This window comes from Trichechus manatus, unplaced genomic scaffold, assembly GCF_000243295.1.
Source record: "Trichechus manatus latirostris isolate Lorelei unplaced genomic scaffold, TriManLat1.0 scaffold00006, whole genome shotgun sequence".
Classification (NCBI taxonomy): domain Eukaryota; kingdom Metazoa; phylum Chordata; class Mammalia; order Sirenia; family Trichechidae; genus Trichechus; species Trichechus manatus.
This window is the reverse complement of record NW_004443942.1, coordinates 24668473-24685388: the sequence shown is the minus strand read 5'-3', so window position 1 is coordinate 24685388 and position 16916 is coordinate 24668473. Positions and strand designations below refer to the sequence as shown.

The following is a 16916-nucleotide window of genomic DNA, read 5'->3' as shown; positions in this document are numbered from 1 at the left end:
TATATATAAAAAAAATCCCCTTTATAAATTCTGGATAATTTCATCAAGACACTATTTCAGAAGCACTGTTTTAGATAATTTAAATGAAATGTACAAACATATAACCATGTGACTTGGATATTTCAGATTAAATTCTAATGTACCTTTAGTGGTAATCTGGATTCCTTTAGTTACCAGTTATCTGAAAGGTCTGCCTCTTTTCTCATATCTTCTCTTCTTGACCCTCTCGGGCCCTGACAATCTCTCTCTCCCTGGGATTTCTATAGCAATTACTGTTTTAATTACTCATCTCATACTTAACAACTTGAAGCAATAAGCAATCTCTTTTTATATGTATGTGTCAACTTCTAAACAATATTATAAGCAACTTATAAGAAGAGGGTGTGTTAAACTTCCTTATATCCTCCACATAGCTTTGGCTGTAACTATTCGCTAGCCTATTTCTAACAAAGGAAAAAGAGAAGCCAAATGTATAAAATTAAGACCTAAAAACTTCAAATTATGCTGTCATTTAAAAAAAAAAATCAAATATACAGGCTAAAATCAAAAGTACTTCACTGAAATTTTTTGTGACTTCACTCAGTTAATTTGTAGTACGTCGTGCTGGTTAGGAGAAGCTCAATGTTTTAGTGGCCGTGCCATGTCCTTAACCAAAAGGATAGCAAGGAAATAAAGATGAAACCATGCAAATCAATCACCAGTGGGAGAAAAAAAATCATAGCAGACATTCTACAGTCAGTGGGCCTGTCAGTACATCATTATGCAAAACTTTCCTTTTTTATTTTGCCAAAGTATATACTTTAATTCCAAAATTAAGTACAATGGTAGTCCGCTGCAAAGCTGAAGTTGATAATGTGGCTTTTTTACCCTTTCCAAAACAGGTGATTTTTACAAAATCATTTAACAGACCCCCAATTTCACATTTAGAGCTATTCTAAAGCAACACAGAAAATGACTACTATTTAATTCCTAAGTTTTTAAAAAGTAATCTAGTTAAAAAAAATTATGTTCAAAAGAGGAATCACTGTGGTAAAATGGAAGGCAATTATTAATTTAAACAACAAAAAGAAATCAGAGGCTTTTTAGTAGGCTTAGTATTTATCACACACTGCTGTTGAAATTCCTTTACCTGTTCGGTCTCTTGCAAGGCGATGGGCTGAACTGTCCTGAGGAGCTGGTGCTCAGAGTACTATCAGGACTACTTAATGAACACATCCGATCAATATTCAAAGTGCTCTGGCAAGCTTCACAATCTAGATTCCCTTTACATCTAATAGAAGAAAGAAGGAGAAAGGGTCAAAAATGAGAAGACTGTCCAAGTAGCTAAAATTTACATTATTCAATTAAGGATAAGAAACATTTCAGAATGACCCCCCATGACAAAGACTTAAAGCTTAAATTTTTGAAAAATGCGATAACAACCATGCTGCATACTATTTAAAAAGTTCCTTCTGTCTAAAATCTGATAATCTAATTTGAAGATTTTACTTCAAAGGATATTGACACACAAGAAATGAATCAGAGATTTTTCTCCCCACACCAGAGGATGCCAGCATAAACATAAGAAGCTGCGTTTGGCACACTTACTCTCTGAGTGAATGTCTCTGCGACGTATCTTCCTCATCGGTGTCACTGCTGATAGTGATCACACTCACGGCAGGACTTGGGGAATCAGCAATGATGATGGTTTGCCGCTGTTTGTCTGAACCCGAAGAATCAGAGTCCTGTCTGACAGATGTTTCACAACAATTTCTTGCCTCTCCTCCTGAGTTATGATTGTCCTGTGTTTCTATACAACTTATTTCCTCGACATCTTTCCCATTTATTATCTTTGGAGAAATAAATGCTGAATGGGGGATATTGGTATTCTGCAATGAATTACTCCTGCAACCAAAGGAATAATGTGTAATGTCTATAATCAAAACACGTACAGGACATTTTTCTAAGATTTGTTAAATCGGACAACATGAACCTTCACTTGTTCAAAATCATGTATATAGCACAGTAACATAAAATCATGAGTTTTTATCAGATACAAAATATAATTATCTCTAGAAACATGAATGTAGATTGCATTTACATACATTCAAATGGTCATTTTTTTGAGGAGGTAAATGTGGTATCTGATGTCTAAAATTGCTACAGTATAGGTAGATAATAATCAAAAGGGCAATAAAGACAATCTTACCAACTGAAAGCATTTATTTCCTCTCTTCCTGGCTCCCATTCCATTAGTTTTACCAAAATACCTCTGAGAAATTGAGAAGGGAGCTGGCTTAGTGTTTGTAGCAAGGCTATCAAAGAGGTTATTTTGAATACAACAGAGTGACCCTTTAGTGTTCATGCAAAATTTATTTTAAAGATCAATTCTCAAAATGAGGAGCAAAGTTAAAGTAGAATACCAACCTGTTCTGGCACAGCTTATTTTTCTTGGTAGTGACAGGCTGAGGCCAGACAACATGTGCAATGCCCACACTAATTGGCTGAGGGGCAGAGAGAGTTATCTGATTGGTTAGCAGAGGTTGCGGCATCACTGAGCTATAATGATTGCTGTGTGAAATCATTTTCCTAGGGAGAAAGTTCAGAAAATTTGAATCCTTTCTTTACCAGGATCTACTTTGCAAACTATTCACAAGAAGTTTTTTGTTTTTTTAATTTTTAACTCACCCCCAGTCTCCAAGCCTTTGTGAACCAGCCACACCCTCAGAAGTTAGTGCAGTAGTAGCAGGAGCCAAGGGTGTTATCTGTTGCCAGGCAGGTACCAGCATCTGCTGTGTTCTACCAGACCATGTCTGCTGCATCCAAAAAAAAAACCTAGTAAGTGATAAGTAATTCATCTTTACTGCATCTTAAACTAAAAGTATATTAAAGTAATAATCAACTAATAATTATAAAAAGTAAAGTCAATAACCTACGATGGATCAAATTCCCATCCAGGTCATTTTCATGTTTTCCAACAGCACAGGCTGATATATTCCAAACGGAGCAGTACCTCTACTAACGTGTGAGGAGGATAGCACATAGGCAAAAGTAATGAATTATTACCAACCTGAGAAAGAACTCCTGGTCGGATCTGTAGTGGCTGCACAGCTGGGGCCTGAGTTACAAGTGGCACTGTATTATCTACCCTTATTGAATAACTAGTGGGTTTACCGTGCGTTGCAGGAATACCTGTAAAATAGAAAAGAACAGTTCTCAAATGAAAGAAAAAGTTATTTCTCTGATGTAACTTAAAATTATTTTAAATGTAAAGAATTGCTAAAATTCTGATTAGCTTTATAAAACCATTCCTTGCATACAATTTTCATAAAACTAACAAAGAAATCTATTAGGAAAGCGAGGTGCTTTCTGCCTACCTTGTGGCACCTCATTCCAAAAAACTGTTGCAAAGCTAATCTACTATTCCGAAATGCATACATCAAAGCTGAATCACCTATTTTTCTTAAAACTTCTCATTTCCTTTTAAAGTTTGCTATTGTAGCCTTATTTTCCTTTTCAAACAGTTCTGCCAAAATGATAAAGGACATGGGAAGGTAAAGCTGGCTGAACATCCTGATCACCTAGCAGTGTAAATGTTCATTTTTTTATACAAACTTTTAGGTATGCTTAGTACTGTCTTCTTTACAACTGTGATAGGATCTTTATGATAAACACTCCTGTCACCAAAAAGGAATGCATCACAACTTCGCACTTCAATGGGCATGATGGTTTACGTGACGAAAGAAAATTCAGGGAATAGCGCACTCATTTTAATCTCCAAAACAAAAGCAAACATTTACCTTTTCTACCTAATTTGATGATATAACTAAGTTTTATCTAATGTGGCTTAACCTGCTACTGTTCCTAGTAGAGAAATGTTGGAACTTGAAGACAACATGTAACCATTTTGCTTACACACTAGAAAAATTAGAAAGCAGGATTATCAGCCATGTCAATCCTGTTAATGCTAACATTTCTGTCTCATGCATTACAAAGCATTTAGGAAACAACAAGCCTTATGATATTAAATTTTTTATATTTTATTGTGTTTTTTGGTGAAAGCTTACACAGCAAATTAGGTTCCCATTTAACAATTTCTATACAAATTGTTCAGTGACATCGGTTACGTTTTTCACAATGTGTCAACATTCTCATTACTTCTGTTCTAGTTGTTCCATTTCCATTAATCTAGTTTCCCTGTCCTCTACCCCCACCCCTTCTTCCATTACCTTCTCATCTTTGCTTTAGAGTAAATGTAGACTATTTGGTCTCGTATAGATGATTTTTTAAAGGAGCACAGTACTCACAGGTGATACTGTTTATTTTATAAGCCAATCTGTTATTCAGCTGAAACATGACAGGAGTAGTTTCAGTTCAAAGTTTAAAGGATATCTCAGGGTGACAGTTTTGGGAGTACCTCTAGTCTCAACCAGTCCAGTAAGTCTGGGCTTTCTAAGAACTTGAGTTTTGTTCTACATTTCTCTCAATTCTGTTAGGGTCCATCTATTGTGTCCCTGATCAGAATGGTTGGGAGTGGTAGCCAGGCACTATCTACTTCTTCTGGTCTCAGGGTAGATGAGACCATGGTTCACGCAGGCTTAGTCCTGTAGACTAGTTTCATCTTTGAAACTACTGGTTTCCTTCTTTCTCTTTTGCTCCAGACACACAGAGATCAACAGTTGCTCCAGATGCATAGAGATCAATAGATGGTGATATTAAATTTTGAGACAGCAAAGTAGCATCACCCCCAACATACAGCCTTGACCAGCAAGATTATAGAACATTCCCCAAGATCAAAAAGGGCAATGACCAGATATTTAAAGTCACTACTTCAAATAAACAGATAAATTCACTACTTCATAATTCCAGTCTATTGCAGCAGTTCCTTTCAATCTAGGCTGGGAGATTATTTAAATATAATATAATCAATTTGGGGATAAAGGTTATCTTGGGTGTTTCTGGTTAGCCATAAGGGAAAAATACTTAATTTTTTTTTTCTTTGTCTATTGAAAAATAACCTTTTTCTTTTTATTGTGCTTTAGGTGAAAGTTTACAGCTCAAGTTAATTTCTCATTCAAAAATTTATACACATAATGTTTTGTGACATTGGTTGCAATCCTCACAACGTGACAGCGTGCTCCCCCTTTCCACCTTGGGTTCCCTGTGTCCATCCATCCAGTTCCTGTCCCTTCCTGCCTTCTCGTCCTGCTTTTAGATAAGAGCTGCCCATTTGGTCTCATATATTTGACTGAACTAAGAAGTACATTCCTCTTGTGTGTTTTTTGTTTTAAAGGCCTGTATAATCTTTGTCTGAAAAGTGGGCTTAACCTTAAAATTTTTATTGCACAAATATATTTTAAGTGTTTGTCCTAAGGAGAACGTTAATTTTGTTGCGCTTATTTTCTTCACAGAACCTTTTTCCTACGGCAAGGGTGTTCTTCTGCCCCCGAGCTCCATCTAAAGAGCTACGTAAGAACTGATTTTTTTTTTTTTTTAACTGATCTTTTTTATCCCTTCCAAAAAGCATGTCTTGGTCAGCAAATTCTCCGAGAAATGGAATATAAGCACACCCAGACAATACAGACACAGTGTAGCAATGGATATTCTCTTCAGAGAAAAAAGCAGAACTCACTTTGATAAAGATGAAAGGACACTGTGAATTCTCAAATCCCAAGAAAAATAAGGTTGCCTTTAAATTCTCTACATAAGCAATGCCTTAAGAAGAATTCTCCTACTGTCTTTTTATCAAATCCATCAGTGGGTTAAGATCCCAATTTTCTATAGAGTTATCAGGGTTAGCAAAAACTTTTGCCTTTGATTAGATTTGCTTTAGTACTTAGAGGGCAGGACACAAAAAGCTTATCAAGATTGTTCTAGTAAAACAATGAATTTTGCTAGAATGAATTTGACTCCAAAATATTAGTTTTCACCCAGGGTGATGAATAATTTACTTCTCAGATTGCTAAATAATTTTAAATGTTTGTTTAATACATAAAACATACACTCTGATTTGTTAAATAAATGCTTGGCTGAGTCTCCTGTACTTAAAAGAAGGCAGCATAGTGTTACATATAATAGCATTTATATACCTATACTTACATATTATATCTGTAATATCTAAAGTATATGAAATGCATGATGAACCTAAACACTATACCTCTAAAATAAAATGAAAATTTAAATTGAAGGAGAATAAACATAAAATTTATTATACTTTGCTTTGTCTCACTATTAATTCTAATTCAAAAGTACTGTTTTTGATATTTAATAGGTTAATGAGTTTGAGAGCATCTGGTTCTTTTCTTCCTGTTGTCCTTATTGCAAACCATGCATATAGCTGTTACCATATAATTTATCTAGCTTCACTGAAATGTTTTCAGAATTATGCTCAACACGTTTAGAAATGTGTCTCCTAAATCTCTTCAGTTTTTGCTATACACAGGAGGTAGGCTCTGGGAAAAAAAAGTTACTATTCCAAATCTTGGTGAGTGACCCACCAATTGATTTTGGTACATGGAGAGAAATGCATTTATTAAGACACCACTTGAGTATAACTGATTAAAAAACAAAAATCAGCGTCAGTATTGCACGCTCAAGTATTTAGAGGTGAAATGTCAAAAGTCTACCACTTCCTTTCAAATGGTGTATGTACGTGTAGCTAGATCAACAGATAAAGCAAATATGGCAAAATGTTAACACTTGTTGAAGCTAGGGTTACTGAAGGTTATTTGCTCAACTGTTCTGTATGTTTGAAATTTTTATAATTAACAGTTGGGGAAAACCAAAGAACAAATACAACAACATCTTTAAGAGTGCTGACAATATAATGACACGGACATTTTTACTACCAGAGACCAGCCATAGGTCACTGTCACAGATCACCATTACAGCCCCAATATCAGTGAGAATCAACCATCTAAGCTGACATTTTTTACATTTTCAGTTGTCCCAATGAAACCTTATATGAAAATGCAATATATAAAAAAGATGAAAGTAAAGATACCCTGGCTGAAAAACAGTGGCTAAAGATTCGACCTGCTTCACATCTCGTCAGCAGTCAATCAAGTCAATAAACATATTCTTGGTGCTTTATTAGGCACTGAGAGAGAGATCGAAATTTTTAAACGGTTGCTCCAATCTTTAAATCAAATAAAAATTTAAATTCAGAATCCAGAAATATTAGAGTTAGAAATGGCCAAGATATTATCTACTCAGTCTGTTTCATTTTACTAAGGTTAAGATACTTGTCTACGATGACAAAGTTAATCGCAGAAACAGAAATAGATCCCAGGTATCCTGATGGCACCAACTGCTTTCATTCATACTATAGAGTATTACCACCAAGTTCAAATAGTCATTTAGGACTCCATTTGTAATCTACCTCTTAAGATATAACTAGATGTTAAAGCCTAGCAAGGAGAAAATCCTGTGAATCCAGTCACAAGTTTTGTTGTTACTGTCTTATAAGAGATTTCTCAGTTTGAGAATTTATGGCCTCTTCAAAAGCGTTCTGCCATCTACCCGACTGAAAAATTTAATTTGCAATTATTATCTAAATAAGGGCACAATCTAATGTAATCAAAAATCAAGCCATAATGTTTTTACCTAAACTATGGGTAAAGAGGAGCCCTGGTGGCACAGTGGTTAAGAGCATCCAGAGCAGTGATACCCAATATAGGTATCACAGCCTTCCAAACTCATTAATCCCTATTACGGTATTTATCATGCTGGACTCTACAGACAATGCAACTGCCATAAGACCCATTTTGTTAATGATGATTACAATGGAGCTCCAGTCAAGAAATGAATGTCACTGGTCTAGAGGCCTTTTGAACAGCTTAAATTAAATTCAAATGTAGCACTAAATGCAGTAAAAACTATACAATGTATTTAATGAACAGACATCTAAATTTGTTTAAAAATAACACGCCTAAATTCAAAATATAATTTAAATGAATACCTTGAATAGCTGGGGGACAGATAATCAGTGTCTGCTGAAAAGCATCACCACAACCAAACTGAGCAGTTCCCACCTGCAGAGGTATTCCATGGTGCACAACTGAATGAGCAGATGTGGTTAATGCCTGAAATAATCAATGTACATCACATTATATAGAGCAGTCTTCTAATTGCTACACGCATACATCATAAATAGAATTCAAACACACTTCTTAAAATTGTACTTCCACAATAAAAACGGGCCCAGAAATGAGCACCAAAGCAAGTTGAAACTGATCCTACAGAACCAGAAAAATCACTGTTTTTGGTAGAGTTGTGGCATTGAAGGGCAGGTAGAAGATACTGAAGAGAATGAAAGAGGAAATAAAAAGATGACTTTAAGTAGATTATGTTCCAATCGTTACCCTGAAGTATTAGAGATTTAATAGAATAGTCATAGTAAGACCTTACCAGCACTACAAATTCTAACTGCCAACATGAAACATCTGTATACTTCAAAAGTAAAACGAGTAATCATAAAAAAAGAGGAATATAAATAATTAAACACTGTTAAGTTCTTACCTGACTTCTTAATGTGCCAATTTTAGTGAAATTTCCTGTCAGATTAGCAGCACTGCATGAAGCAATTGGTCTTAAAAGTGATGTTTTATTGTGATTATTTGTGTCAAATGAATTTGGATGGGACTTACAAATATCCATAATATGAAAACAGGATTTTACACTGCAAAAGAAGATACGACAGGTAATTGTATTATTTTAAATGCTTAGAGTAGTTTAAAATTAATGTACATGAACAAAATTTAAAAATCACTTCCAAAAGAGAAAAGAATTCTATCATTTGCACTTGGTCTGCTTATTTCCAATACTGTTTCTACCAAGAAATCTTAAAACAAAAGATCTAATTTCAATGCAAGAAATCTTATATCTGCAATATTTTTTTTTAAGACAGCAAACAATAATAAGCATTTCTTGGTTAACAAAAAATAATTTTATGACCTCTACCCTAAATAATTTTTGCTGAATTTCTAGAAACCCACACCCCTAAATAAATGGTACCAAGTATGTGGTTATGATGTTACTTTCAAAGCCCTTGTATGTGGAAACCATTATGGTATTTTTAAATGTTTGGGGGGAAAATGTAGTTGGGCTTTATAGAAACATGAATTTTAAGGACAATTCACAATATTAAATACTGGTTCATCCCTATGTCTTCTTTATTCAGTCTTCTAAAAATATTTTTTAAAAGCAGTTTTAAGTCACTTATTTTACTCCCTTTATCCCATAAACAAGAGGTCTGGGGATCAAAGAATTCAAAAGATTTGCCCAAGGTAATACTGATAAGGTCTTCTGAATTTGAACATATATTCTTCTCTACCATCTCATAAAAAATCTCCAGCCCCTCCACACTGCAGACAAGAAAGAGGAGGAAAAAGGAAAGCAAGTGATATGAAAGGAAATGGAAACTAGTTTGCAGGACTCAGAAGAGAATAGACTCTAAGGCCTATGATAATTCAAACATGACTTGGGAGAGAAAACTGTTAACATTCCCTTTTCTGGCTGTTAAAGAGAGAATGTAATGTAAAAACAAAACTATTCAGTCTTATTTTCACTTTGGTATTTTGGAGAAAGAACACGACTGCAATTCAGACTTGTGCTCTAGTTCTGCTCAGCCACTTACTATTCTACATGAACTCGATCAAGGTAGCTTAACCTCTTTTGACGCAGTTTACTTATATTCAATGAAGAAATAAAATCATTTTTCTAACACACTGATTTTCTATAAACCTAATATTATTTTTCCAGCATCACTTTCAAACGATTTTAAAATAACATACTGGTTGCTATGAGGAAAATCTAGAAGATGCTTCATATTAACAAAAGGATGGTTCAGAGTCTCAGCTGGAGTAATTCTTAAATCTGCATCAATCAGCAACATTTTCTTCAACAGACTAACAAATTCTCTTCTGTCAGCTTTCTCAGCCAAAAGATCACTTCCTTCCAGATCCATCACTGTGTTCACCTAAGAAATCAAAATTTCAAGTTATCAAATAAAAAATAAACCATAGAGGGTAATACAACTTTTAAGTTTCACAATTTAAAAAAAAAATGTATCACAACAAAGGAAAGAACAAGGAACTACAACTACCTTGAAACAAGAAAGAACAATTAAGCTTAGGTTTTCAGATATCAAATGGGATACTCAAGGCAGGGGAAAAAGATTATTTTAACTAAACAAATATCCGCTCTGAGCCCTGGTGGCACACTGGTTAAAGCATTCAGCTGCTAACCAAAAGGTCGGCAGTTCAAATCCACCAGCCACGCCACGGGAAAAGGATGTGGCAGTCTGCTTCCATAAAGATTTACAGCCTTAGAAATCCTATGGGGCAGTTCTACTCTGTCCTATAGGGTCACTATGAGTCAGAATCAACTCGACGGCAGTGGGTTAAACAAATATCCTTTTCTAATGAGATATAAGGAAAAGAAAATTGTTTGCTTGAATTTTTCCTTTTAAAGAGTAATTTTTACTAAAGAATACGATAGTACAAATTAAAAATCTAACAAAGACAAATGCAATTTCATTCCCAAAAGGTTAAAATCTTAGAAATAAATTTCATTTGAAAAACTCAAAAACAGCAAACACTCATAGTCATTTAGAAAATGATTAACATGTTTTGGCATCCTTGGCATTCAAGTCTACCATCTTAAGCATATAAGATTGCCAAATTTGACTGTGGTACTCACATGCACTATATCATCCAGACTGTTGAATATGTACTTTCTGGCTTCTTTAGACTTCATTCCTGTCTCTGACTCATGCTCTTCTAGAGTCTTATTGAATATATCAAAAAGGGAAAATAATACATTGTTAACCACCATCTGTAAATTTTTATTTCTTTAACCCGGGCACATTTAGTCTATTACACTGACTATTCTAAGGCAAACAGAAGTTCCGAAGGAGTAACTATCAAACATGTATTTTTAAAAAATCCGAAGAGCTTGGTTCAGGCCAAGTACATATATATATATATAATAAAACTCCTTAAACAAAATAACTAATTATCAAGTTAGTCACTGAGAATTTACTGATCTCCCAAAGGTCCTAGCAATAAATTAAGTACTTGGGATATGTAGTAAGCGGTCAGATTCAGCCCTTGCCCTATGTAGCTTAATAATGCAGAACTGGACAGAGAAAATGAAATACACACAACAAATGGAATTATACTCTAAGAAGTTTAAGAAACTTAAAAAATGAGTTAAAATTATATTGTTAGGTAAGAGAATGAGCTAAGTTATTCTGGGAAAGCTTTCATGTCAAAGAAAGAAGGGTCAAAAATGAAAATCCAAAAGAAGAAAGAAATGTAATAAAATAAAAATAAGCTTAGAGGTTATTATCCATACATATGAGGCATCTTGGAAAAGCATTTTTTTCTAAATATTATATATATATATTTTATGAATTACCTTTAATCTCCAACCAGAATGAGAAATATCTGTTTCTCTGCAAAAAAATCTTGTGGATTTTGTACCCACATTTAACAACTGCTCTCCTGGTAAACCTTGAGTCTGAGAAATGTATCGAATCTGAAAAATAATTTATAACACAGAAGAATTTATTTTTTTCATGCAATAGACATTAATTGAACACTTACCACATATCAGACACTAAGCTTTCGAGCAGGAATGAAAAGACAGTCTGTGTCTTCAAAAAATCCACAACTGAGTGGAGACTATACAAGTAAACAATTATAATACAGTGTTAAGTGCCATAATAAAGGTTTGCACTATGGAAAGACAGAAGTGGTACCTAAAACAATTATAGTCAGTAAAGATTCCAGAAGAGATAATGCTCAAGTTGGGTCGTAAAGGACAAATAAGCGTCCTGTGGAGGTAGGAAGAACCCAATCTAGGCTCAGATCAAAATATGTGTAAATATGGAAAATTAAGAGAGAATATCCACAAATCCAGGGACTAGAAGTACAGAAGTTCACTATGGGAACGATGGCAAGAGAGGAAATTGAACCTGAAAGCAGGAAAAGGGCTGTATCAGCAAGTTAAGAAGTTTTGGTTTGACTCCAGGAGTAAATGGGAAACTGCTGGAGGAATTTAAGCCGGAAATTGAAAATGTACATTTTTTTAAAGTAATATGTAAGAATGATGAGGGGTGAGGCCAGAGGAGAAACTGAAAGGGACCTAAACTGACAGAATGGGGATAGAAAGGAAGCAATGGATTCAAGAGAGACTTAGATGGTTGAATTATTACTGTGGGAGCCACAGAAGGAACACTTCTATGAGTCACTGGCATATATGTGGGGTTGTGTCAGTAGACGAAGAACCATCGGTGTAGATAAGCTCTTCCAAGGAGAATACGGAAGGCCTCCAGCCTCAGGGCCTCTGAACTTAACATTCTTTCTGTTTGGAAGACTCTTTCCCCAGGTATCTATCTATATGGCTCTCTCTTCTCATTTTCCTTAGCTCTCAGCTGAAATATCACTTTATTCATGGGGCCTTGACCCACCAATAAAAAATAGCAAGCTCTCCCCTCCCCAACCAAAAACCAACCAACCCATTGCCATCGAGTTGATTCCAACTCATAGCAACCCTATAGGACAGAGTAGAACTGCCCCATAGGGTTTCCAAGGAGTGCCTGGTGGATTCGAACTGCCGACCTTTTGGTTAACAGCCATAGCTCTTAGCCACTATGCCCCTCTTCCTTACTCTGCTCTATTTTTCTCCGCTGTACATTTCACCATCTGATATTCTATACATTTACTTTCTTTTTTTCTTGCTCACCTTCCATTAGAATGTAAGGTCTATGAGGGAAGGGACTTTGTTTTGTTTACTTATGTATCCCCAGCACCCACGAGAGTGCCAGTACACAGTGGGTCTTCAAATATTTGTTCCTTGATTTAATCGCTGCGAGGCACAGGGACAGAGGCTTAGAAAAGGGACAGCTCTCTGAGGGCTAAAATAGTCCCTCTACCATTTCTTATTATTAAGACTTAACTCCTCTAACTGTATTTTAGAATTCTGGGATCTTTTCTTTTTTTTAACCATGGGGATTCTGCTCTATCAATTAATCCAACATCTCCCGCATCTTGTACTTCTTCTTTTTAGGAGTTCTTTACCCTCTCTGAGTCTACAAAAACGTTCAATATCTTCTATCCTCAAAAAAAAAAAAAAAAAAAATGTGACATTCATTTTTCTCACAGATCTGTCCACAAAGAAAAGTAAAAAAAAAAAAAAAAAAAAGGAAAACAAAACCTCCTTTAACTACTTTAACTCTCTCTTTTCTCACTTAGTTAAGCATCTTAAAGAAGTAGCCTATATTATTTCACCTCCCACTGACACCTCACAGCACACTTTAATCTTAATTCTACTCTCATCATTCCGATAATATGGTACTAAAGTAAGTACCTTAACTGACAAATTTAATAGTCATATATTAATCCTCATCTTACTTTGATACGTAGCTACACATGGTAGATTGAATACACACTTATCTCCACTTCCTTCTAAAACTCCCATTAAAGTGACAGTGAACAAATAGAAAAGGCACTGCAAACCTATAAGGGCAAATTATAGGAGAGGAGATAACAGCAAACAAGAGATGCTGATTTCATCAAACTGAAAAATGAATGAACAAGAGTAATGGAGAAAGGTGAACAAGAAGTAAGTCTAACTGAGCAACTACATTCCTAAGAGCTAAGGAATTAGATGCCAGGTACCTCTGAGTACTGGGGTATGGCATCTAACTAAAAACAAGGGGACTGGTTGAAAGTATAAGAACCTCTTAGGACTCCAGAACTAACCCCTAGCTCCCACCACTCCATATAATCGGCAGAAGATTGAAAGGCTGGAGACTTACTTGCTGGAAATATCGAAGGGAGGAATGATGAAGGCAGAAATGAAGTTCCCCAGTGGAAGCAGGATTATGTGAAAGCTTACTTTCTAAATCATGAGAATCCCTCAGCCCTCATCCTCATTCAGATTTCAGAACACTGGCAGTTAAGCTTCTGCCGTATACAATATTAAACGATTCATTTCTGGAAAAGATGAACAGCCCCAAGAGCAAGACCTTACCAAGTGCTCCTAGATTGCCTATACCGAAACCTATCAGTCGACAAACCCCCATTTACACACACAGACTTCTATGTCTCCTCTTAAATATGAACAGACAGCTAAAGGTCAACAGACATTTAAGAAATATCTGTAACACAACAGACAGAGACCCAGTGGGGAACAGGTGGATTGTTTAATGAACAGTGCTGAGAAAACAGATACATTATATGGATAAATGAAAAATTATATCCATATCTCACACCATTTACAAAAGCAGGCTCCAGATGGATTAGAGATCTAAATGTAAACAGTAAAACTAAAAAGCTGTAGAGCAAAATGTACATGAATACCCTGCATCCTTGCAATGGGACTGGAATGTTTTAAATACCGCCCAAAAATCAATGAACTTAATATAAAAATTATGAATTTCTACTTAACCAACAGAAGTTACCAGACAAGTAACAGATGAGTAGAATATATCTGCAACTTCAAAAAGGGGTATTATACCAGGGTATAATATCTAGAATATACAAAAAACTTCATATCAAGAATGAAGACACCAATGAAAAAACAGGCAAGGAAATTAGGCAATTAGTTTGCATAAGGTCCTCTCTTGCATGTCTCTTGTTTCCTTCCTTCTTCTTTCCCTTCGTTTACCTTCCCTACTTTTTCCCTTCCTCTTTCCTTCCTTCCTTGCTTCATCTCCAAGGAACCCTGGTGGCACAGTGGTTAAGCGCTTGGCTGCTAACCAAAAAGTCAGCAGTTCAAACTCACCAGCTGCTCCTCAGGAGAAAGATGAGGCAGTTTGCTTCCGTAAAAGATTTACAGCCTTAGGAACACTATGGGGCAGTACTACTCTGTCCTATTGGGTTGCTAAGAGTCAGAATCAACTGGCCAGCAACGGGCTTGGTTTTTGGGTATTTGTTTCATCTCTGATTACTCCCCAAAGAAGCCCACTCTCATTTGTTTGGTATATGTCCTTGATACTATATAGCTTTGAAAAATACATCATTTTATTTGTATATCTATGCAATTTAAAACTTACATAAATGGTATTGTTCTAGAGATCCTGTTTGTTTCCTACTTTTTTCACATGCAATTGTGCAACTATTGATGCTATATGCTAACATCTTTTTTCAATCACTGTACTACTTTGAAATTAACTAGATAATCTTTGGGTCGCTGTCAGTATTAACATTAGTTGTCCAAGACTAGAATTATAAAGACCAACTTGAAATTGCCACTAGATGGTGTCCTGTTCTAGGGTACTATGCGTGGCATAAATTGTAATCTGCAAAGCCAAAGATACATTTCTAGCATTTGACTGATGCCTCAGTGCTTCTTTAGCAGCTAAGCGATCTTGGGAGTCTCCTACTAGATTGTCAACTCCTTCAGAACTAGCAATAGTTTATCATCTGTATCAAAAGCAGTTAGTGACTGGGTAAAAAGTACAGTGAACATCACTAAAGGCAGCCAGGAAGTATGGAAAATTTTACAGAAACTGTCTTTTAAGAGGTATCTTGAACATGGGGAGGGGAGGGAAGAGGAAGAAAGGCGAGAATACAGGAAATCTGGCATAAAAACAGGAAAGTTAATGGGTAGAAAGTCACTTGAAGATGACAGATGAAAGCCAATGATAAAATATAACCAAATAATTAACATAAATTGACTTTGAGAGTCACCTCAGGAACATTTAAATCATCCAAATTAATTACCTCTTATATTCCTTTTGCTATAGAAAAACTAAGCCCTGAAAATTAAAAGCACAACATATTATATCATTATGCCACATGTACTTTAAAATGTTCTCTTTTCTTGTCTATTTCTAGCTTAAATGTTAAATAGTGTATTATCTAAATAAAAATTACTCTACCCACTGTAAGCCAATTTCAGAAAGACAAAATTAATTTAAACACTTTGTTAATTCTGACTGACATTTTTCACTAAAATATGAGCTGAGTATCTGTCTAATAAAAAGATACTATGAAACTCTTTCAAAGAATAAGATGACAAGCAATAGTGTCTAACAGCTTAAGTAAACACATACCCGAAAACTATAATGAAAAATGAGTTTAATGAGGTAATTTTCTGGATTCTACTAGAATCATTTAAATTGCGCTCAACTAGACTTAAAGTACCACTCAAAAACAACTGAAGACAATGAAGAGGGTTCAGCGACTGAGGTACTTAAGACCAGTGGTGGTTTTGGTTTAAGACCGAAAGTTATGATGCCTTTTGGAGTTTTTATTCCTTGAGAGAGGCAAAAATTTCATCGAAAGTTTGTCATCAAAGCAAAGCACAATTATTTAAAGACACATAAGCTCAGCACTTTAGATGTCTATGGTATAAAATACCTGATACAAAAAAATTGTCCCAAAAGCTTTCTAAAACTGGGGTTTTGGGACCTTTGGATTGTAATTTTGTTTATGAAAAGTTAATTCAGCATTATATTTTATTAATTAAATACTGGTTTGAGATCTTGAATTTAAACTTTATATCCCAAGTTTGACCACTTTATTTTAAAAAGATTTTCACACGTATTATATATACCTGGTGCCATGTATTCCTGTAAGTCTATTATTAGTCTTTATTTTTGACCAATTTCACTAGATTACCATGACCGATCTATTACCTGGTCATACTCCAAGGCTCCTGGGTAGAGCGGCCATCCAAGGAATAATTCTGCAATCACACATCCCAACGACCACATGTCTATGGCTTCACAAAATGGCAACCCCAATATAATCTCTGGAGCTCTAGAATTAAAAAAAAAAAAAAAAAAAAAAAAAGATCAAGGTGGTTTTCCTTTAAAATTTCTTGATTTCATCTGACATTCTAATAAAGGTTAGTAAAATGACAGTAGAATCCATTTCTATTTATAGTAACTTTGCATTTTTCAGAACTCTTAGAGGTCTAGC

The 16916-nt window shown here is 35.2% G+C and overlaps 1 protein-coding gene across 7 annotated transcripts in view; it reads right to left on the bottom strand.

Moving 5' to 3' along the window:
- The window catches only part of HIPK3 (homeodomain interacting protein kinase 3), a 96125-nt gene that overhangs the window by 7910 nt on the left and 71299 nt on the right, over positions 1–16916 (bottom strand). For 2 of the 7 annotated variants that reach the window (XM_023738158.1, XM_023738163.1), the window contains exons 3-14: positions 16631–16754; positions 11401–11520; positions 10681–10767; positions 9774–9958; positions 8500–8659; positions 7940–8063; positions 3050–3171; positions 2668–2795; positions 2407–2568; positions 2189–2251; positions 1588–1884; positions 1130–1270 (exon numbers count right to left, since the gene is read on the bottom strand). In XM_023738158.1, the coding sequence (XP_023593926.1) occupies positions 1130–1270; positions 1588–1884; positions 2189–2251; positions 2407–2568; positions 2668–2795; positions 3050–3171; positions 7940–8063; positions 8500–8659; positions 9774–9958; positions 10681–10767; positions 11401–11520; positions 16631–16754 (1713 nt within the window). The remainder of the gene's footprint in view (positions 1–1129; positions 1271–1587; positions 1885–2188; positions 2252–2406; positions 2569–2667; positions 2796–3049; positions 3172–7939; positions 8064–8499; positions 8660–9773; positions 9959–10680; positions 10768–11400; positions 11521–16630; positions 16755–16916) is intronic. The other 5 variants (XM_023738168.1, XM_012557165.2, XM_023738189.1 and 2 more) reach the window with 3 other exon arrangements.